Raw genomic sequence first — 22,662 nt, forward strand, 5'->3', positions numbered from 1 at the left:
TAAAAAATTCTTCTGCTTAAACCAGCTGGAGGTAGTTTCTATTCTTTTCCACTAGGAAAACCTGATGTAACAGCAGAATCAGGTGGCACACTGACAACACACAGCTGATACTCCCCAAATAAAGAAAGGAAAATCATTACTTGTGTTATCCAAGTATCCCACGTCACTCAAATTCAATTATTCTCTTTCCTTGAAGAAAAGTGTGGCTTTTGGCACTCTGAAAAGGAAAGGGTAAGTTTGGGACCCAGCTAGTATTAACAACAAACAACAACTTTCAAAAGTTACGGAGATAAAAATTATTTTCAAAACCATACATTTTACATGTCATTACACACCACCTTCATATCATCTACCCTGAGGTAAACAAATAAGCATAAAATCTGAATAACATTTGCTGTACTTAAATACAAAAATGTTCTTATTAATTCTTCAAAGGGCAGGTGAGAATTTGCATTGATCCAATTCTTACAGTCTTGTCCAGTCCCCCTTGAAGCCAATGGCTGGGAAGTCTATAAATTAGGATTTAGTTAAGCCTACTGTCTCCATCCATCCATCCATCCATCCATCCATCCATCCATCCATCCATCCATCCATCCATCCATCCAACATTCTGTGCATCCTTCTGTGTGAGGCACTGTGCTGGATAATGGAGAAATCAGGGTAAGTAAAACATGATTCCCACCCATGAAGAAGCTCACAGAACAGTAGGAGAAATAGTCAAATAACTACAGCGCAATGTGATGTCATATAATACAGGCAAGAGCAAAGTATTATGATAGCCTCTAACTGCCTAGAACAATGGAAACAAGGATTCTGAGAGAGAAGATGATGCTTGAGCTGTAACGTGAAGCAAAGTGGGAAACACTCCCAGGGAAATAAAGCTTCTGCTCCTAATCCAAAGAACAGAAAATTTTGCTCCAGTTTAGTGAGAAGAAAATTACAATAGAGGGAATGATAATATCTACCATGGTCTCCTATTGATAAGGCAAAACCACAGTACAATTCAGAAATCAAGACTGCTTATTGCCAGGCTTACATCACCTATGGACACAGTCCCCATGAGTTTTTAACACTCAAAACCAAAAAATCCAACTTTAAATATCTGCCTTATTCCATGCAATGATCTTACCAGAAGGTTCTCTAAGAAAGTCCACAGGCTTACAATTTTGTTAAAGGGAGTTTAAAAGGCCCAATACATGTTTCATAAATGGAATAAAGTCCCTGATTATATATAACTGAATCCCACATTTACTAATTTTGAAACCAATTAATACCAAACAGTTCTAAAGAGACAAAGGAAAAGAACTGATTTCTCTGTGGAAAGTTTGGGCCTAAGGGACAAGGACGGTTCTGAGTCATCAGACTATCTGGGTTTCAATCTCAAATTCTTTCTTCATTTTCGACTATGCTAGGGAGCACGTCCTGAGAGATTACACTACTATCCAAATGTCGTTTTCAAAAAGGGAAAAGGAAGCACTCCAACATGGATCTGCACTAAAACAAACATCTCCTATATATGTAAGTGCTAAAGTTCAAGGTTCTAAACTCCCAACTTAACACCATTTTACACATGAAGACTCCTTGAGATCCCTGCAAGTGTGGACTGCTGCCAACTCAAGGAGGAAAAATATTAAGGATGTGTGAAGACTGGGGAAGAGGTGCTGTTTCATGCACAATTCCTTTAAAAAGAAAGGACTATTTTCTAAATTTAGTAGGAGGTTTTTATCTTTTGTTTTTTTGAAAGAGAACATAAAGAAGGGTCCGAAGGCACAAAAGGGGAACTTGAAATCCAACTGCAATAATTACTCATGCAATTGGCCCCTTTCTACGTGGCTTTATAGAAACCTCCTGAGTACCAAAGAGTTTAGGCTTTTACAGAACAGAGCTCTGCATGGCACACTACTGCTTCCTTAGACCTTTCAGGAAATAATCCCCAAGTATTTTTCACAAACCCTAAAGGGCTTTCTACATTAAAATACAGCGACAGAAATCAAGCGTAGAATAACTGCAGAACTGCAGTGATGAGTTGTAGTGCTTCCAAATGAGTGACCCTCTACTCCAAACAATGAGACACAAGGCATCATCCCATGGGCACAGTCAGTGTCACAGTAATGGACATAACATGTGGATGATCTGAGGCACAAGCTGTGATTGGTCCTAAGAAATGAAAGGCAGAATTGGGTTCAAAACCCCCACCTCATGATTTCTGGTCCTTATTCAGCCAAAGCGTTGAGCTGCTTCATATCTGTATTATACACATTTTGGATCTTTCTCGAAAGTTGCGCTTGGTGCAGCATGATAAGGAAAACCAGGTATCTGGCTTCGCAATAGTATCCAAGGTATAGGTGTCACACTCACAGTGAGCTTCTCACCACAGGATGTCTGAGATCTGCTGCCATCGAGAGGACTATGGCCCGGTGATGACTACTAGAGTTCAGTTTTCAAAATTTTGGGAATAATCTGATCATAGCCTTTCCTTCTTGTTACATTATAGGACAGGAATTTAGAGTATTCAGTCAACAGGTTCTCCCAGTAACAGGTGATGTCATCCATCTGCAAGTGGTTCAGAATAAACTGGTTTCCCCTAGAGACAAAGATTTGCAAGAATATTTAAAGCATAGCATTTAATAATACTAGTAACTTACACCTGAGGGAGCCAAGCACTGTTCAGAGTACTTTACATAAATTAACTCTTTGATCTTCAGGACCAACTCTACAGCCATCATATCCACACACACACATTTGGAAATAGACATTAATTTTTTTTCTTAAAAACAAATACATAAACAGCCAATCCTCAGAAAGAGAACTTGAATTGCTTCGAAGATTGCAGCCTAACTCTACAAAGGATGGGCTTGGGACATTCGTGAATGGGTGTTTTCCCCCAACACAGCTTTGATTCTGATTATCTCTGTATAATGAGGCTGAAATGCAGATATCACCGAGGTAATGACATTCTTATGACTTCAGCTCAGGCAAAATGTGGATGACAAAGTAAAGTGGAAAAAGAAAAATGAGCAGAACTTACCTTTCAGCAATTTCTTGAGCTACATCATCATTTGCTTTTACAAACTGCAACAGCTCCCTGAAATGGAAGGCATTATTAGGCTCTGAAATACAGACCAAGCTCGTTAGTACTAAGTCAGAGAGACCATAGATTGAGGTCTATAGTTAATCTCTAGATATGTGGATGGTGGATTATTTCTTTTTTAAAGCAAAGACATTGGGTCCTCACAGGAACAAAATAACAACAACAAATACCTCACACACAGGCTAAAGGCAATCTGTTATAGTTTTGGAACATATTTGAGAAAACAGAGAAACGTTCAATGATACACATCAAAAATCAATAGCACAGAAAAAAATTTCCCTCCTGTCTCTTGCTCTGGCCCCCAGAAGAGGGCACTGGGGTTGCATTTCTGGTCCTTCTCCATCCCTCGTCCTAGCTCCTCCCATCATAAGAGGAAGTTTGCCTCAGTTTCACTGAGGTCCATTCTTATGCTGTTATCTGAAAGTCCTTTTGACAGTATAACATGATTGAGTACCTGTATCTTTAGTCTTTGAGAGAGGAGAGCTTTTCCACTGCATACTATCTGAATGTTACATTTTGAATCAGCATTAGAGCACTTTTAAAAATTAAATCCCACTCAGCCTAGTTGGTTAATAATGCAATACTATTTCTGAGAACCAAATAAAGAAAAAAAAAAAGCGTTCAATGGAAAAAGACATCAGGAGTAAATGTCTGAAATGGCTGTGGACTCAGAAGCAGATTGCAGGAGTCATCAGAAACTCTGCTTGGGGGAGAGCTGCTTACTGGACATTGGAGAGATCTGTTTTGACTGGGATATAGTGAACCCACGGCTTCAGTTGTGGATAGAAGAATTCCAGCCACTCATCTCCAACATGGAAAACAAGTGAACCACACAGAAAGAGGTGTTTGAACCGGAAACTTGCAGCTACACCCCGGAAGTTAAACAGATACCTGGAAAAGAAAGCACAAAATATACTTGATACTATATGCCTGCTGCCACAAATACGACCTTTTTTTCTTATTCCCTCTTCCCCTTCTCTCCTTTTATTACCCCGTCTCTTCTCCCTTTCCATTTCAGTCTTCAAGGACACATCAGCATGTCCCTGTGGAGTTTCCATAAACGCCTTGCTGTTCCAGGGGTTAGAGGTTGCTCCTGGGAATACCAGGATGAGGGGGGGAAAGAGGGATACTTTCTCCAGACAGAGATGGATAGGGCCAGCAGCTGGGTGCTGGGTAGAGCAGATACAAGGCTCAGATGGCAACAATACCTCACCCTTTGCTACACGTTTTTCTACGCCTAAAGTCTTGAACTCATCATGGCCCCCCCAAAACCTTGTTTTTCCCATAGGGTACCCTATCTGGACACAGGCATGCCCTGATCCCTATTTCCTCTTATGCTGTCTGGGGAAGACAACTAGGCATACCTAATCAATCTTAAAAGAAATGCCCGCTGGCAAAAAGCTAACTTAGAACATTTTCTTTTCAGCATTTCTCATGCATGTACCCGTCTCCAACCAGCGCTGCTTCTACCCTGTAGTTCCACTGTGCAGCGTATTCAGCATTCATTTCTCTGAACTCCCCCTCACTGCCCTCTTCCAGACCTGGTTTTACCTGTTCATCTAATTCTTAGTCCTGGAATTTAAGTATATTTGTTACATATGCTTTATTCATGCTGAACCTTAAACTGTTTTCATTAACCTAATAAATACTTGATCTAACTTCAGCTCTTGGCTGGGTGGGTGTGGAGAGAGGGAGTTCCATCCCTTTGATTACAAGCACACAAGCTCTTTGGCAGCAGGGACCATATTTCATTGTCTCCGCAGTTCCCACAGGACCTAGTCCAGAGCCTTGAGCCTAGCAGGCTCTGAGTAAACAATGGCTAAATGAATTGATGTGACTTCCACAAACCGCAGCTGGGCCCTAGTAATAAAGTTCCCACCCAAAGTGAAGCCATTCCAAAAGCAACAGGGAAACCAGAGGGTCAGGAGTCCCGGAGTCTTACTTGTATTTGCAGTGATCCACAAGATGGACATCCTTCGCAGCTGGCTTTCCTAAGGTATCCTTTCAGCGAAAAGGAAGTGATTAGTACTAGGAGTAGGAGCATTTATGGAAGACTACTGTGCAGCAAGCAGCGCTAAACATTTCATCAACATGACCTCATCTGTCTCATAGTAACAGACTCAGGAGGTGTGATTCTCCCACTTCATATTCACAGATGAAGCAGCCAAGGCTTTGAGAAGTTGGGAGACTTGCTCGGGGTCACATGGCCCCAAGTAGAGGAGCTCGGGTCTTAACCTGGGTCTGTCTGATTTCAGAGGTTAAGCTCCCCTGCGGCCATGTGAATCCTCCTCTGAACTCAGAGGTCATGGCCTGCAGCACGTTTCACTCTGTGTACATCATACTGCACAGGTTACAGCAATGACTGGACCTTCAGCGCTCTCTTCTGCTCACTACTGCAGCCCCTGGGGGCACTGGAGATTGAGACCCCTGTCCGTATTCCAGCCACCTTAGCAGATGGTGAACTTGATGAGGGGAACAAGTCTTGTTTGCTTTTGCAGCCTCCCACAGTAGATGTTGGGCTGCATGGATACATTTTTTTCATATTTTTATTTTTTAAGTTTCTTATACTGCATTTGCTCGTTTGAATTAAGCAGTCATGTAATAAATACGTGGACCTTTACTTAGTATTTCTTAGTTGTTAGTTTTTCTGACAAGAAATTTTAACATTTTTCTCCTATCATCCTCATATAATATATGGAAATTTCAGAAGAGGACATTTACGGCTTAAAGTTCTTTGAATAAGGCAAGAAAGACAGAGTTAAGAGGATAGAGATGGACTCCAAACCAAAGAAGCCAGTCATTGCTGGTTTCACCTGACAGTCCCTTGGGGAGTTTTAAACAAATGAAGATACCTATAGCCATTTCCAGAGATTCTGATTCATTCTATTCATTTTTAAGCTCGCTGGTTGGATTGAATAGTCAGAGTTCAGAACCAGTGGTTTAAACCAGGCGTTGGCAAACTTACAGCCTACAGGCCAGCTTCAGCCCGCTGCCTGTCTTTGTACACAACCCATAAACCAAGATCATTTTTACCTTGCAAATGGTTGGAAAAAAGTCCAAAGAATATTTTATGACATGGGAAAATTACATGAAATTCAAATTTCAGTTCCATAAATGAAGTTTTACTGGAACACAGCCACGCTCATATTGCCATTATCGTTTATACATTGTCTCCGGCTGCTTTCACACTGCAATGGCAGAGCTGAGTAACTGCAACCCAGACTGTAAGACCTGCAAAGGCTAAAATATTTACCACCTGGCCCTTTACATAAAAAGTTTGTGACCTCTGGTTTAAAGCTTCAAAGTTGTGTAAAATATGAGTCATAATATGGGCCAGAAAAGCAATGTGAGTTTGCACAAGAATAATTTACATATATGCAAATTTTAGTCCACGGAACTTTCTCTGTATTCATCCCCCTACTGAGAGGAAACCTAATCTGAAATTCTGCCCAGGTGGCAATGTTCTTTGAGTGAGAATGTTCACTGCTGTAGTTCTAGTCAGATGACGGGTGATTACTTTCATAGATTTCCAGGCCTGGTTTTTGGTGTATTCTGCATCAACAAGTTTTGGATTTTTCCGAGACAGAAGAATGAGAGGATCTCGTTCTGGACTTGTCCTATAAAGGAAACACGTGACATATGATTGTGTGTCCTACACCATAATACCATTCCCAGTCTCTGAAAGGTAGGCAGCAATCGGACCCAATGCAATGACTGTACACACAGATGGACAACTCAGTGGTTACTTTAATAGAAGAGCAGGGGGATACTAGATCTTACAGCAATGAGGTGGTCCTGAGCTGCGCACCACTTTCCCCTTCAGGGAAAGGGAGCATTTGGCCCCTCTTTGCTTGCATCTAGTTTTTAGGATTATGTTGTTCTGGGTACTACAGCCACATCCCAGGGAATTATTTCTCTTTTAGGAGGTTCATGTAACCTCTACTCACTGGTGCTCACAGCTGTGTCTAGGTAATCACCATGCACCAAAATAGCTACATGACCTTTGCTGGCTGTATGCTGTAAAATCCAGTTTAATATTTAAATTAAAAAGAAAACTGAAGGGATCAAACATCTGAAAACTGCATACAGAAAAAGTCCTAGTTATGGTCCTAGTAGCAGAGGGTCTTAACACGTGAGGGGTCATGGACCCCCTGAGAATCTGATGAAAACTGTGGACCCCCCCACTCGAGAAAAAATGCACATATCTCCATATAACCTCAAGGAATTCCTAAAACCCCTGAAGTCCACACAGGGTCCCAGATTAAGAATCCGTGACCTGAAGATCTGAGAATCAGAGAGGTTGATAAGGAACTGTAAGCAGCAGCGGCTGGACCCATCTGCACTGTGAAGTCCACTGCCAAGTGAAGAGAGGGCGTGACCTCGGACAAGGATGCCCTGAGAAAACGGCAAAACTCTCTCCCTTCACGTTCTCTCTTGTATCCATCTGTCCAACAGACACTCACTGTGCATCTACGTGGTGGGTACAGTTCCTAGCACTGGGGATGTGGAGCTGAACAACGTGGACAGGGTCCCTCCCCAACCTTTTCTCTTTCCCTCTTCCTCTCTTCCTGCCCTGCTTCCCTCTCCATTTTTACCAGTTTCAGTCTTCGCGTCCACCACTATCCGGCAGCCACATGCTCTGCTGACAAAGGCAGTCAGAAGAGCTGGTGACGGTTCCTATTGCGTGCTAACTGGCAGAGTGACTGTGGGCACGTCATAAGCTGCTCCCAGGAAACTGTAATCTCTCAGGCAAGAGGATGACTCATGGTTCTGTTCAGCATTACGTAATCAAAGCCCATCGCACCTGCGGCACGTTGTACATGTCTACTGAGTGACTGGACAGATGAACTTTACTTCTTTGAATTTCAGTTCAACTAAGAATGATTTGGGCAAATAATCTGAGTTCTTCTCTAGCCTAAAATTCTGTGATTCTATGTTTATTTCCTAGTGAGCTTTATCTTTGAACTAGAGTTCTTCACACCCTCAAAATTACTTATATTTTACACATTTGCTGGAAGAATATCTTTGTAAAATGTCAGAAAGTATAATCACCTTGATCCTCGGAAATATGCTGTGGAATTTTTCTTTTTCCATGGCCACTGTGCTGCTGACCTAAAAATAGATTTCATTAGTTTCTATGTTTCTTCCTTAACTATATAAGGATGTGTTTGAACCATTTCTGAAGATCAGTTGAGAGCTTTACATTTTTAAATGTCTGATCCAGGCTGCTCAAAAGAAAAAGCTCTAAATAACATTATGTTCCCTCCTGTTGTTACTTCGTTCCTCTGGAGATGCGAGCTAGCAATATCTGCAAGTGTACTGTTTGGTCAATAAGTTAACAACATTGAAAGAAAAGCTCCCAAAACTAAATGACATGTTTAAGGCTATTTAATTCAGTACAATGTGGATTTCCTCCCCACGTTAAGTAGAGTATTGATAAAATTAATAGGCAAAGACAACTGCAGAAAATATTAGAAATTGAATCAAGGGCAAGGAAATAAATCACTTCCTAACTTCATGTGTTAGATGCATAGGAGGTATCATCTGATTTAGTTTGATTTCGCAAAGTACCCTGGTATTCTCAAAACTGCACTGAGTGCTTCTAAAGACAGAGCCCCTGAAACTCAGGTCTCAGCACCCATCACCACAGCCAGCCCTCCCTACTGAGACCGCTGGCCCATAGATGCACTGTTCTTAACTTACTTCGTAGGAACTTTTCACAGACGCTTGTGCAGCATCGTCCTCTGAGAGAGGAGGGGGCTGGACTGAACTGGAGTTAATGAGGGGTTGGTGAGCTATTTGCTGTAATGGAGAGACTTGGGACATAAACTTTTCAGGTAGAGATACTTTTCAGACACAAATCGTGTCCCATAACCCATTTTCTCTCCGGTGAGATCCTGCGTCATCTTTTCCTGGCTCATCTCCTAGTCCTTTCTTGCTGGCTCATCTTTACTTGATTCTCTAGTCCAACTGTTTCTCACTCTGTCCCACACTCCGTCCCACCAAAATATAAATACTATATATAGCACTGGGGTTTTTTGTTTTATGATTTTTTGGTTTGTTTTATTTTTAATGAAAAAAATGATATATGCTCACTATATAAAATTCTAATAGTAAAAAGATCATCTGGAATCCCCCCACCCACAGATAACTACTTTTAACAACTTAATGTTTCAGTGAAGAATTTTCTTCCATCACCTCTCCAAATCAGTGGTTTTTTATTTTTAATTTTATAAATTTATTTATTTATTTTATTGGCCGTGTTGGGTCTTTTTTTTTTTGCTGTGCGCAGGCTTTCTTTAGTTGCAGTGAGTGGGGGCTACTCTTCATTGTGGTGTGCGGGCTCCTCATTGCTGTGGCTTCTCTTGTTGCGGAGCATGGGCTCTAGGCGCGTGGGCTTCAGTAGTTGCAGCACATGGGCTCAATAGTTGTGGCTCACAGGCTCTAAAGCGCAGGCTCAATAGCTGTGGCACATGGGCTTAGCTGCTCTGTGGCATGTGGGATCTTCCTAGAGCAGGGATCGAATCGTGTCCCCTGCATTGGCAGGCGGATTCTCCTGCGCCACCTAGGAAGCCCATATCACTGGTTCTTAATTGGGGGTGACTGTGCCCCTCTCCCCCAGAGGATATCTGGCCATGTATAAAGACATTTTTAATTGTCACTACTGGGAGACTGCTAGTGGCCATTAGTGAGTAAGGACCAGGGATAGTGCTAAACCACCTACAATGCACAGGACAGCACCCTACAACAAAGCATGATCTAGCCCCAAATGTCAATAGTACCAAGACTGAAAAATCTTGCTCTATATAACAGAGATCATACCATGCATGCTGCTAGGTAACATTCTTATTAGGACATATTATAGATAATAATAAGAGCCAACACCTATATAGCACTACGTTCCAGGCAATGTTCTAAGTGCTATATACATATATATATGTAATATATATAATATATGTATTAACTCATTCTAACGACCTTACAAAGTGGGTTTTATCATCCCTACTTTACAGTTGAGGCCCTTGAGAGGTGAAGCAATTTGTCCAGCATCACACAGCTAATAACAGCTAAGGTTTGAATCCAGAGTCCCTGTTTTTAAGCCTTATGTTACCTTTATTTTCCATTCATGCACAGTATTCCATTTTATAGCCATGCCATTATTCACTTCATTTCTTATTGGCGGGCTTTCAGGCAGTTTTAAACTTTTTGCTCTAAGAAACAACACTGAAGTGAATATCCTTGTACACACATCTTTGCATACTTATCTGATTATCTTCTTAGGATAGATTCCGGAAGTAAAATGGCTGGGTCAAAGGATATACACATTGTACATTTTGATATATACTGCCAACTACTCACCAAAAAAAAATGCATCAATTTATACTGAAATTTTGAGTACACATTTTCTTGGTCCCCGGGGAAAGCTATACTTAATATATACAGACTTGAATCAAGTATCATCTGTTTTCTCTCTCCTTCATTCTTCCTACCCACCTACCCACCCCTCAGAAGACCAGTGTTAAGACCTCTGTCTCCTGGCAAGCACTAACAGTGGTCACCACAGCTTGGTGCTGCCCTCGCCCTCTTTTATAACCCCACCACCACCTCCGCCGACAGGAGAGTGAATTCTTTAAATCCACAGGGACCCTGAATTAAGTCAATGGGGATAAACTCCCAAAAGATTATAAAAATAGAAAAACTCCAGGCAGTCATCAATGTGGATAAGCAAACAGATTACTGAAGTTTCATGGTTAAGAAATGAAACCATGGGGCTAGAGATGCTGAATGGAGGGGTCTAAAAGATAAAATTGCTATTCTATCATCATGCATAGATTCAACTGAAGAGTAAGAGGGGAAGCTATAGCAGGTGGGAAGAGAGCTACAAAAAGAAGGGACAGTGTGAAAAGGGTATTCGCAAGAACCTGAAAAAGCAACAAAAGGATTAGAAAACTAAAGCCAAGAATAACTTGGAGAAAAAAATGTTACAGACATTTTAATCTTTCCCTCTCTCAAAATTATGTTCAAAATGAAGTGCTAAATAAGAAATGATGGTCTCGATGTCTGGAGAACACAGGGAATGTTAACTAGTCAAGTGGAGAGGACAGTGCACTTGGAAACCTGGACTTCAGGCCTAAATTGGTTCCTTGACCCAGTCACTTAACCTCTCTGAGCCTGTGTTCCCTCATCCCTGAAATAAAGAGTTGGACAAGAACAATTTCCAGTTCCAGTTCTATGAAGTATGAGACCAAGTTATCTTAAAAAATGATTCCCCAATTATACCTGCTGAATATTAGACTTGTTTCTTTATCTAGTGGCTCTAGCTGCCACTGAGGACTGCGGCCCTACATGCTTCTCCAGAGAAGGGACATTCTCTTTATCTCATTTAAATTTCCAGCCACACTTAGTACAGCTGAGAGATACTTGTGAGAATAAAGTTGAATTAAATTATTGCTTTTCCCTACATCTGAGAGAAGACCTAGAAAGACTGTGTTTCTGGAAGTTTGCTAATTAGGTACCAATGTTGTTTGAATCATTATTGTAAAATGTAGCTAGGTAAGAAATACCTACAGCTTGATGACCTGAACAATCTAAATTCTGAAACGATGGCAGGATGTAGTCAACAGGCCAAGGTAGGTTTCATTCGTGAATTCGAGAGGATCTGGAACGTGCCTGTACTTGAGATACTTATGGGACATTTATGCCCACCCCATCCCTCCCTGAAGGACTTAGCTCTTAATTATAAAGTGCACTGACATCCCTCTAAATAATCTTCTATCCTTTTCCACAGTATGGTCATTCATTTTTTCCCTACTAATGAAAGTAATTCATTCTTATTTAGAGAATCTTAAAAGTATAGAAAAATTTAAAGAAGAAAAGAAGGGGGTTCTATAATCCCTACCACAGAAGCATTGCTGACACTTTAGGGTAGGTTCTTTTGCTCTTTTTCTATGGATATGTAAATATTTTTATACACATACAAAATTGCTTATGCTATAAAGCTTTTCATCTTTAGCTTAAAAGTCATTTTGAAGAAAATAATTGTTTATACTGTTTATTTCAAGATGACACACAAAGAGGGACAAATAAAACCTCCCTAAAGAACCTACCTTATCAGATCTTCTCTAAAGAGGTCCCACCGTCCAAGACCCGTAGGATATATTGGCCAAACAGCAGGTCCTCCTTCCCAAAATGTCCAAGCAGGATACATGATATCATGGTACTCTGATGTCTTCAACAGAAACAGAGAGGTTATTCTAAATCAGTCTCGAAGCAGAGGAAGAAGCAGCAAACTGCATTCACAGATCTGGAAAAGGTCTCACCCTAGTGTTATATTGTCAAAGATATATTTTCCCTAGTCTGCAAAGTCTAGACTCTAGACTCAATAAGGCAAAAATGACCATGGGTTAAAATCATGGGTTCACTGAATCCCAGAATATGAAATCACACCAAAGGTCAACTTGTCTAGTTCCCAAATGTTCTGTCTTTCTAAAGGACATACACTATTAGAGTTTTTAGTTTAAGGAAATAATACACCCAATTCAGAATGATCACATCTGAATCTTTTAACTGACATCACACTTGGAGTGTATACTGTCTTACCAGCTCTTAGTTATTTCCTAGACAGGTCTTTTAGGAGCAAGAATTAGGAAATACAGTGCAATGGTTAAGAGTGTGGGCTCTTGAGAAAGATCATCTGACTCCACCTTTTTCCAACTCTAGGCAAGTTACTTCCTTTCTATGCTTCAGTTTCTTTATCTTTATAACTGGAGAAATTGTAGTAATATCAATAATATTATCTATCTAATAGGCTTGTTTTGAATATTAAATGAGTTAGTACATGTAAAAAACTTAAAACAGTGTCTGACACATAGTAAATACTCAATAAGTGTTAGTATTACCTAATAATGTGGCACTGCCGAGCTCACATTGGTTGGTCAATAAATTCTGAGTTATTTTTTGGTTATCTTTCTTTTTCGATCAGGGTCAAAAGTAGTGATGGGCAGAATGGGGGGAGGGGTATTATCCCACATCTTCTGAAAAAAGCTTGAAATGACTTGTACCCTTTATGTGGTTATTGCTGTTAAAATTCTGGCCACTAATAAACCTCTAATTCTATGGTTTCTTCCACTGGACTTAATATGCAATATGCTGTTTGCCTTCTCTCAAATATTTAAAGAGTGGTATGTGATTCATCAAGCACCTGAGGCTTAACAGCTGCTCAAAAGAAACTGCACACTTATCACAAAGCTGACAGACTAAAATCCCTCCCTTGCAAACTAGGAGTCACTGGTTTAAAAAAAAAAAGAGGGAATTAAAGATGAAAGGAAAGTTAGTATACTGACGGTCATTTATTATCCACAGAAAAAACAGATAAATAATAAACACAAAGTCCTTACTGACTTACATGGGAGCCTCTATCTGTTCTTCTGAGAGGGCTTCATGACAAATAACGGGACCAAGCACTTTTGAGAAATGAGGCTAAACCATGGGAAATGCAACACAAATGTGGCCTCAGCCCACTTGCAACACAGGAAATAAACAAGTCTAGAGAGAAAGTAAACTGTGATAAAGAAAAAGTGGGGATAAAAAGTCCCTCTGCTTTGGAGATAACAAATCAGAAACAGAGTTCCTTTTCTCAAAGTCCAAAGGGTTTTCCTAAACCCACTCTTCTCCTATAGAATATTCCACCCACGCTCTTCCAGCCTCCCTCATCCCTGCCCTCAAAGGCGTTCATAATTAGTCTCTAGGGAATGAAGGCCCATTCCTGCTAATACACCATTTGCAAGAACCTGAGCGCTAAGATATCGACTGTCCCAAGTTCTCCAAGCCCACAAGTGTATCCTAGTACTCTTCTCTCTCCATAACTAGACCCAAAGATCACCCCCTCACATATCCCTATCGGGTATGTCAGGCCTATCCCCTCAATACACTGCTTGAATGCAAACTGTGTGGAGTTATCGAGCTCCTTCAGCCTCACTGTTGGCCAGGCTGGGACCCTGGGATACAGTGGCCGGACAGGTGTTACCCAATAGTATGGCTGGTACATACATTGTAGGAGCTCAACAAATATTTTTTTGAATGCAGGTGTTCCTTAACTCCAAGCCCATGAGCTTTCTTGGGCCACTCTCTCCCATGCTCTGTAGGATCTCTGAACCCCATCTCCAATGTCCTAGAGGTTCCTCAGGCCTCTCTGATTCCCTAACCCCCATCCTTAGCCCTATAGATGTAAGCAATCTTACTCACATCACTTATCTTCAACCCCATCTCCTCAGTCTTATCGTTCAATGACTGTGAAGCTAACAGGGACACAGACCCACTTTTGGACCTCAGGCCTCATCCTCACCATTACCCATCACACTCTGCCATAGACTGTCATCTCCTACTTATACACTAGAGGACCACCCTCCATCTCCTCATACAGCTCTCCCTGTACTTACCTTACTGAAGGAGAAGACTGGAATGGCAGGCTCCATCCATTTAGGAACCTGAGGATAATCCCGTACATTGATCACCATCTCCGTGTCAGGGAGGCGCCCAATAACTTCCAAAATAAAGTGTTCAACACCACTACACCTGTCAACCAGAAATACCACAACTTCACCAGAGCAGTGCCTGCTCTTGGGCAAGGCAGGGTCCCACTGACACTTTCAAAGTAAGACAAGCCAGTGTTCAGATCATCAGCCTCCTGCAAAGTCTCCTGAGAGCAATGCTCTTGAAAGGACTACTCTGTTCTTTCATATGGTGCAAGTTATCTTTTCTGGCTAAGCTGCTCCAGCTTACAATACTTACTAAAATTTTCCAACTCTATCACCATAAGTTTGAAGGAAGTGTTATTGCTACTCCTACCACTTCCTCTCCTCTTTTCATTCCCAGCATTTCTTTATTTCTCCTACATGGAACAGTTTAATTAGTAAGCAAGATACAAATTTTGATAGGAACTGGAAAAGCTGATTTTCTAACTGTGTCCGTTGAGCTTTGGGTTTCACAAAGACATTGTTTCCTTTCTACCATAACTAAGTCTCATAGTTTATGAGAAAGGGTTAGGAAACCTTTCATTACCTTCAACCTGAATACAGAACACTATCAAAATCAGTTTTACAAGCCAGAAAGAGTGCCATGTATATAATCACAAAGATTCTAATATAGCTTTCAGAATAGACTTCCTGGGAAAGGATTTCTGGAAAGAGAGTATACAGCTAACTTTTCTGCCCCATCCTTTGAGGTCCTGACCAGTACTATACTGGGGGCAACATTCCAAGGCCTGATCAAAATTTTCTGGCAGCATGAAAATGACTGATTTAAAATATTGATTTATATATAGAGTGATAGCTACAAAAAATATCGATGGTTCATAAACATAAGAAAAGATGGTCAACTGTACTACTAATAAACAAATGCCCCCAAAACCAAACTTACAAAAATAGAGAATAAAATGGTGCTTACCACAGGCTGAGGAATGGGGGGACAGGACAGATGTTGTTTAAGAGCACAAACTTATAAAGAGCAGTAAATAAGCCCTAGAGATCTAATGTACAGTGTAGTGAGTATAGACAACAAAATGGTATAATAATTATCAAACTTGCTAAGAGACTAGAACTTAATCATTCCCACTACTGAAAAAGAGAAGAATTATGTAACGTGATAGAGGTGCTAATTATCACTACAACAGCAATCATATTAAAATAAATGTATCAGATTAACATGCTCTACATCTTAAATTTACACGTTATATGTCAAATTTATTTCATTAAAAAAATAAAGTATCACCACAACAAAAGAAAAAATCTAGTGAAGCCAGATGCCAGTTTTTACCAATCAGATTGTCAAAGATCAAAGAGTCTGATAACAAATACACAGAGTGTGGGGTCTATTCTGAGCATGAGAGACAGGGGTGGTGAAAGTGTACATAGGCACAACCTCTTTGGAGGACAATTTGCTTCTATGTATCAAGATTTTAAAAACACATTAATTGGCCAGTTAATTTTACTTCTAGGAGTTTAGCCTGCAGATATATTTACATGAGTGTTCGAAGGTCTAAGTTCAAGGATGTTCACTGTAGCATTGTTTACATTAGTCAAAAATTAAAGGGGAGTGGTAGGAACAATGTAAAGGCCCACTGATAGAGGACTGAATAAAGAAATCCATACAAAGGGTTTTTATGCAGCTATGAAAGAGTTCTCTATGTACTCCTATGGAACAATTTCAAAATGTACTGTTACATGGAAAGGAAAAGTAAGTCGCAGAACAGAAGATATAGCATGTTTTAGTTTGTTGATGAATCTAGATAACTGTATATGCAGAGATTATTTCTGGCAGGATATACAAGAAACTTGTAATTGTAGTTGTCTCTTAAGAGGAGGACTCAGGGACTAGTGGTGTGGTGAGGGGGGAAGGTCTAAGGTGGTAGAGAAACTTCCTTTTCATTGTACATACTTTTGAGTTATCCAAATATTTTACCAGGTGCATGTAACACTCCTTTTTTTTCTTTTGAACACTTTACTGGAAATACAAGCAAGTGCAATAAAGCAAGAAAAATATTAAAGACATAAATAATAGAAAGAAAAAATTTTAAACTGACTTTTATTTGTAGATCCATGATCATCTATGTAGAATATTTTAAGTACTCTAGCCAAAACCTACTACAACTAGTAAATGAATTTAGAAATGTAGCATATTTTATATACTAACAATGGCCACATAGAAAATGAAATTAATAAAGTACTATTTACAATAATATCAACAATATGTAATACCCTGTGATTATTTTGACAAGAGACATTCAGGACCTACATACTAAAAACTATGAAACGTTGGAGAGAGAAATTAAAGACTTAAGTAAATGAAAAGATACACCCTATTCATATTTCCAAAGACCCAATATTATTTTTTTTATCGAAGTCTAGTTGATTTACAATGTTGTGCCAATCTCTGCTGTACAGCAAAGTGACTCAGTTATACACACATATACATTCTTTTTTTATATTCTCTTCCATTACGGTTTATCACAGGATATTGAATACAGTTTCCTGCGCTATCCCGTAGGACCTTGTTGTTTATCCATGTAACACTCCTTTGATACTAAAAATTATTAGTTTAAAAGTTTAAAAAAATGTATTATTGCAGTACTTTTACATGTAACAGGTAAAACATTTATTTTCTTTCACATTTGGCTTTAAAAATAGCACTCTCTCATACTGTATGATTCTATTTATATAAAACTTTAGGAAATAATCTATAATGAGAGAAAGCAGATTAGTGGATGCCTGAGGATGGGGGGTAGGATGAAGGCATGACAGGGAAAGGGGGAGAGAGTGATTGCAAAGAGGCACAAGGTAACTTTTGGTAGTGACAGACATGGTCACTATTTTGGTTTTTTATATATATACTTAACAAATTGTACACTTTAAATATGTGCAGTTTATGTCAACCATACTTCAATAAAGCTATTATTTAAATACCATTATTCTCTATCTTTGAAATGATGTGTCTCCAGTGTTTTTTTGTTTGTTTCTGGTTTTTTGGAGGGTTTTTTTGCCATGTCACACAGCTTATAGGATCTCAGTTCCCTGACCAGGGATTAAACCCAGGCCTGAGCAGTGAAGCCTAGAATCCTAGGCCACCCGGGAACCCCCTCTAGTGTTAATTAGATGGTGCTCCAGTTCCTCAGCAAAACCTCTCAGCTCATCCTTGAAATGCTGAATTTACGTTTTCTTTTGTTCAGAACTGAATACTTTAAATGTCAGAGATATTTGTCAAACTGGGTGAATTAAAAGTATCTAGACCTAGAAAGATACAACTTTTGGCCAGACAAGAGTCTGAGATACTATGCAACTGTGTCAATTTCATTCAGAACACTGGTTCTGAATATTTCATTTTATTTCTCTTCTGTTTAACTGTATCTTCCTTACCTGTGTATGTATTAATATTTGGAGTAGGGAACTTTCAATGCATTAGAACCTATAGACTATTCTATTGTCAATGAAAGGTCCTGTGCTCTCTTCAGAATATTTCTAACAGCTCATGATTCTGACCAAAATGCTCTGGGGTCTGGAATATGAGCTATGTGCTTTCAGAAACTTTGAGAGTACTATTTAATTTGATCTGGAGATTTTTCAGCTAACTATTAAACATTGGAAAAGCTTTCAAAGTTCAACAGTGTCTATGTTCATATTTTCTTTCTCGTTTGTAGAAATTACAAATTCCTCTATGCTTGTAATTTGTAGTTAAAGTCTCTATTATTGTTCCAAGTAATGAAACAAATGTCTGTTTCAAATACCTCAATAATTTTCCCCACTACCACTTTATTTTCCCCTGACACTTGATAACCAAAATTGTGATTATCTCAAAGTGTGGGATATTAAATGATCTTTATTTTTTGTTGTTGTTTTTACATATTTTTGACAGTGAAAACATACTAATCTGTAATAAAATTGTTATTACAAACAAATAATATAAATCCTTATGACCAAATGGATGCACATTTTTTTACAATACTGGCTCATTTATTTTACCTGTAATGACATAACATCATTTAGAAAAAAGACCTTAGTAAGGGAATACTCTTCTTTCTGGGTTTTGTACTTTTTAATTTTACAAAGATTTGAGTTGTTGTTTTTTTTTTTTAAAGATTCCTGGGAATTCCCTCGCGGTCCAGGGGTTAGGACTCTGTGCTGTTACTGCCGAGGGCCCGGGTTTGATCCCTGGTCGGGGAACTAAGATCCCACAAGCCACATGGTGTGGCCAAAAAGAAAAACAAAAGACTCCTAAGACGAAGGTTTATCATTTGTTGTACATAATGCTGCCTAAGGCCAATTTCCAGGCCCAGTCTGTGACCCTCCCTGCCCCCCTCCAGCTCTTAGCCCACTGATCTATAACTTCAGCTCTCACAGCTAAAGTCCCAGCTAGTGTAGCCTGCGTAATCTGCAGCCCTAGTTATTTCTCCTGCCTTTCTGCCACGCTCCTTTGAATAGCTGGTATCTAGAAAAATAGTTGGCCCCTGACAGACAGTCAGTCAACGCTTCTCCTCCTCCTTCAGTCCAGCTCACTCATGCTAGCTCTCATCAGCCCGTGTCCTGCAGCTACTCTATCTGCAGAAGGCGAAGGGGCAGAGCCACAGCCAGTGCAACCAGTGATGTGCCCCAGCCTTACGAAGAGAGAGGAGACAGGCTTTGATATAGGAGAAACGAGAAGAGAGGTTGGTAAGAAAAACTCCCTGGCAAGGAGAAGAGTTTGTCACTATTTTGTAGTCTTTCTGAAATGTGAGGACGGGTTTACCTGTAAGTCCCTTCAAGTAAGCCCTTGTGGAATAAGGTCAGAAGGTATATGCACCTTACAGCTCTTACCTTGAGGGGAACATGCAGTCACTTTCTCGGTATAATCTGTTCTTAATGATCTGATAGTGGGTCCCTAGCTTCCGTCTGACTACCTCCGCCATCATCTTCCTGGAAATACCTCCTCGGAAAGGAGTCAGATCCTCTTCTATGACACTGGGAAAGAATGGGAATCATCAAGGAAAGCAGGCCAAGAGAGCGATACCATTCCACCTACTTCCTATCTGTGTGTCTAGGCTCAGTATGAAAGAACACAGCAAGCTAAGGGGAAGAATAGAGGGCAGGAATGAGCAATCTCTTTCCCGGAAGCACCATCGGTGATCTAAAATATCAACAACAAAGCTACAAAGAGGAAAAAGCAAGTCAATATCTCTTCTTCCACCCTCCATCTGGATTGCCCCTCCCTGGACTGATGCATATTCCTCCTTCACTACTCATGCCACATCCATGTCCTCCCAGTCACTGCAGTCCCACTGACCTCCCCTTCCCTGAATCCCACAGAAAGTACGGTTTATACCTTACAGCCTGACACTGAGTCCCATGTTCTAGTCTGTTTGGCCCGTAGCATCCCACATACTCTAAGCAGTATGTATGACTGACAGAAGTGACCAGAAACTACACTATTTTGTATCCTTTTTAAAGTTCAGTACATAGCAAGTTTTCAGTAAGTATCACACACATCAGGTGAATTTTTTTGAGGAATCATACAATAACATAATGAGGAGTTAAAGGGTCCTATTATTTAGCTGATGAGGAATCTGACACCTAGAGAAGTGAAATGGTTTGGATCTGGGACTTGGATCTGGGACTAGAACCCATGGCTGATTTCAAAGCAATCTTTCTATCATAACACACTCCAGACCTAATTTGCATACATTGAAATAATCAACAGGAAACATGATTCAATTCATTTAAATATATGTTCATTCCGTCAATAGTATTTATTGAGTACTTACTGAGAGCCAGCACCAGGAATACAACAGTGCATGTAAGACACAGGCCTTGACCTCAAGAAGCTTTCAGTCCAGTGGGGAAAGCAGACAAGTACGTGTACCAATTCCTACAGGGAGTTAACAGGCACCCGGGCCTCTCCTATCCCAGGGTATTTTTATTCCCTAGAAATAAGAAAACCACCTCAGGGCCCCTGTCTGCTCTCAAAACATGCTTGGCTCTCTGACCACTGCAACTAAGGTCTCTTGGGGATCTTAGGGAATTTCCTTCTGACAAGATCTAAATTCTCAAAGACACGTCAAAGAAAAGAACTCACCCATGGTAGCAGCTGCAGTTTTGACTTGAACATGGCTCATAAGTCTCCAAAGCCCCATTAATTTTGTCAATAAATACTTGCCATTTTGAACCTTCAAAAAGTGAAGTAAATGAAGGTTAACAAAATACCCCAAAATACTCTTATTCACTAGCAGCAGGCAGGCAGACCCAAAGAAGGCCAGAACTTTTAAACACCCCCTTTTCATCCCACTGGTGGAAATGCACCGCGAGGAAGGATTCATTCTACAGCTCTCCCCGCTCAGGTCAAGTCTGCTCCTCTACTCGGGCTGCCAGGTATCCAAGAAATGGGAAAATTTCCAAGCTTAATGCCTGGCACTCAGAAGGTTATGGATAAACTGGTGACACCGACACTCAACTTTTACTACTCAAACTGAGCCCCATAAAGAGGATCGGTTAAAAGCCACAGGCATTAACCCGCCCTTCATCTCTTCTGGCAACGGACTGAGAACACCACACACCCACACGCACACCCACGAATTATCCTCCAGTGTGTGTCAGGGAGGTGCAGGGTGGCCAAACATGGGCACGCCCTCCCCTCCCCACGATCACTCTGAATTCCGGAGGAGGGGTTACTCCCCAGGGCCCCGAGCAGGAGAAGCAGCGCCAGACACCTGAGCGCACCCTCTCCCCACTCCGAGGCGTCCCCGTGCCCCTGCCCAGCTCTGCGCCGCCGCGGCCAACACACGAGCGGGGCGCTGGCCAGAGCCTCCGGACCGGGCCAGACCCCGAGCCCCAGCGGCGGGCTGGGCCCCGTCCGGAGCGCACCTGACTCCTTCTGGCGGCCCGGTACCGGGGGCAGGAGTAGCAACAGCAGCCACAGTCGAAGCTGGGAGCGCGCCTGCCGGTCCATTGCCAGCCGCCCCGCTGCCGCGTCCCCGCTGCGGCGCGGGCGGGCGGAAGCGCAGCCCCGCACAAAGATGGCGGCGCAGCCGCACCACGTGGTCCCGAGCCCCGCCAGCCGCAGGGCGCGCGCGCGCACACACACACACACACACACACACACTCATACACACACTCACACACTCATACACACACACACACTCATACACACACTCACATACTCATACACATACACACTCACACGCACATACACACACTCATATACACACACACACACACACGCATATATATGCATCTCCCTCCCTCGGTCTCGCGCACGCACTCAGATAAACTCGGATCCCAAGAGGGAATGAATAAATGGCATCCCCAGGGAAAAATGTGTCTAATATTTGTTCCTTATAGTCTATAACACCTGGAGAGCATCTTATTCTCTGCAGTCAGAAAACTGAAGGCCAGAGAGGATACATTTTTCGCCCACAGATTCAGTTAGTGGCACAGCCTAGGTTAGTTCCTTCCACAACCTCAAACTGCTTCTTACTAAATAGCATAGATTTGTTGAGCACCTGAATGTGTACAGTACGGTTAGACCCCAAAGGGTTGCAAACAGTATATAGCACACATCTCTTTGTAACAGCAATTTATAACAGTTGGGGTGACTCAGACAGGAGAGAAAACACAGTGGGCAACATTATACTGTACAGTATAGGTATATAGCTATATATGGTACATAAAGTGTACGTATATACATTGATTGTACAACTACAAGTATGTATCCATTGTGTTAAATGTGCATAGTGACACCCTAGGCTCTGTGGAAATTCAAGATGAGACCTGTGCCCTGGAGGAGTTCATAAGTAGTGGGAAGAAATATATGCTTCTGCAGAGATAATTTACAACTTAAGGCAATACCTAAATGCTACTGGTCTCAGTAGAAGGAAAGATCAATAGGAACTGGAAATCTGGAGAAAGGGGCAGAAAGGGTGTATTCCAGGCTGAAGAAAAGGAGATGTTGCAGTTAAGGAATATTGTGCTGGAGATGCTGAAAACGGGGGAAGCCATAATTTGTAGGTGGGAGCAGAACCTAGGCATATGGTAGTGGAAGATTTAGGATGC

General features: G+C 41.1%; 1 protein-coding gene across 2 annotated transcripts; it reads right to left on the reverse strand.

Moving 5' to 3' along the window:
- Window positions 1–288: 288 nt before the first annotated feature.
- Window positions 289–21,632, reverse strand: POGLUT1 (protein O-glucosyltransferase 1). 2 transcript variants are annotated; one of them, XR_009047755.1, is made up of 12 exons: window positions 21,475–21,593; window positions 20,690–20,780; window positions 19,435–19,578; window positions 14,530–14,665; window positions 12,199–12,320; window positions 8,144–8,203; window positions 6,609–6,708; window positions 5,034–5,092; window positions 3,815–3,982; window positions 3,029–3,085; window positions 2,197–2,584; window positions 289–639 (listed from the first exon to the last, which is right to left on the reverse strand). XR_009047755.1 is itself a non-coding variant. In XM_057697270.1 (11 exons), the coding sequence occupies exons 1-11, from the start codon at window positions 21,557–21,559 to the stop codon at window positions 2,428–2,430; spliced, it is 1,179 nt and encodes a 392-aa protein (XP_057553253.1). In that variant the 5' UTR covers window positions 21,560–21,632; the 3' UTR covers window positions 289–2,427. The 2 variants fall into 2 exon arrangements, 1 of the variants encoding a protein (XP_057553253.1); XM_057697270.1 differs by having other exon boundaries at window positions 289–2,584; window positions 21,475–21,632.
- Window positions 21,633–22,662: the final 1,030 nt, after the last annotated feature.

The sequence above is a fragment of the Hippopotamus amphibius genome, chromosome 10, assembly GCF_030028045.1.
Source record: "Hippopotamus amphibius kiboko isolate mHipAmp2 chromosome 10, mHipAmp2.hap2, whole genome shotgun sequence".
Taxonomy (NCBI): domain Eukaryota; kingdom Metazoa; phylum Chordata; class Mammalia; order Artiodactyla; family Hippopotamidae; genus Hippopotamus; species Hippopotamus amphibius.

Bases quoted from the DNA above. Each gene is read 5' to 3' on its own strand.
- POGLUT1 (XM_057697270.1), bottom strand. From the start codon at position 21,559: ATGGACCGGCAGGCGCGCTCCCAGCTTCGACTGTGGCTGCTGTTGCTA. The intron at 19,579-20,689 runs GTGAGTTCTTTT...ATTCTTTCCCAG, and splicing joins AACTGCAGCTGCTACCATGG to TGTCATAGAAGAGGATCTGA. The intron at 12,321-14,529 runs GTAAGTACAGGG...TTTCTGTTGAAG, and splicing joins CAGTCTTCTCCTTCAGTAAG to ACATCAGAGTACCATGATAT.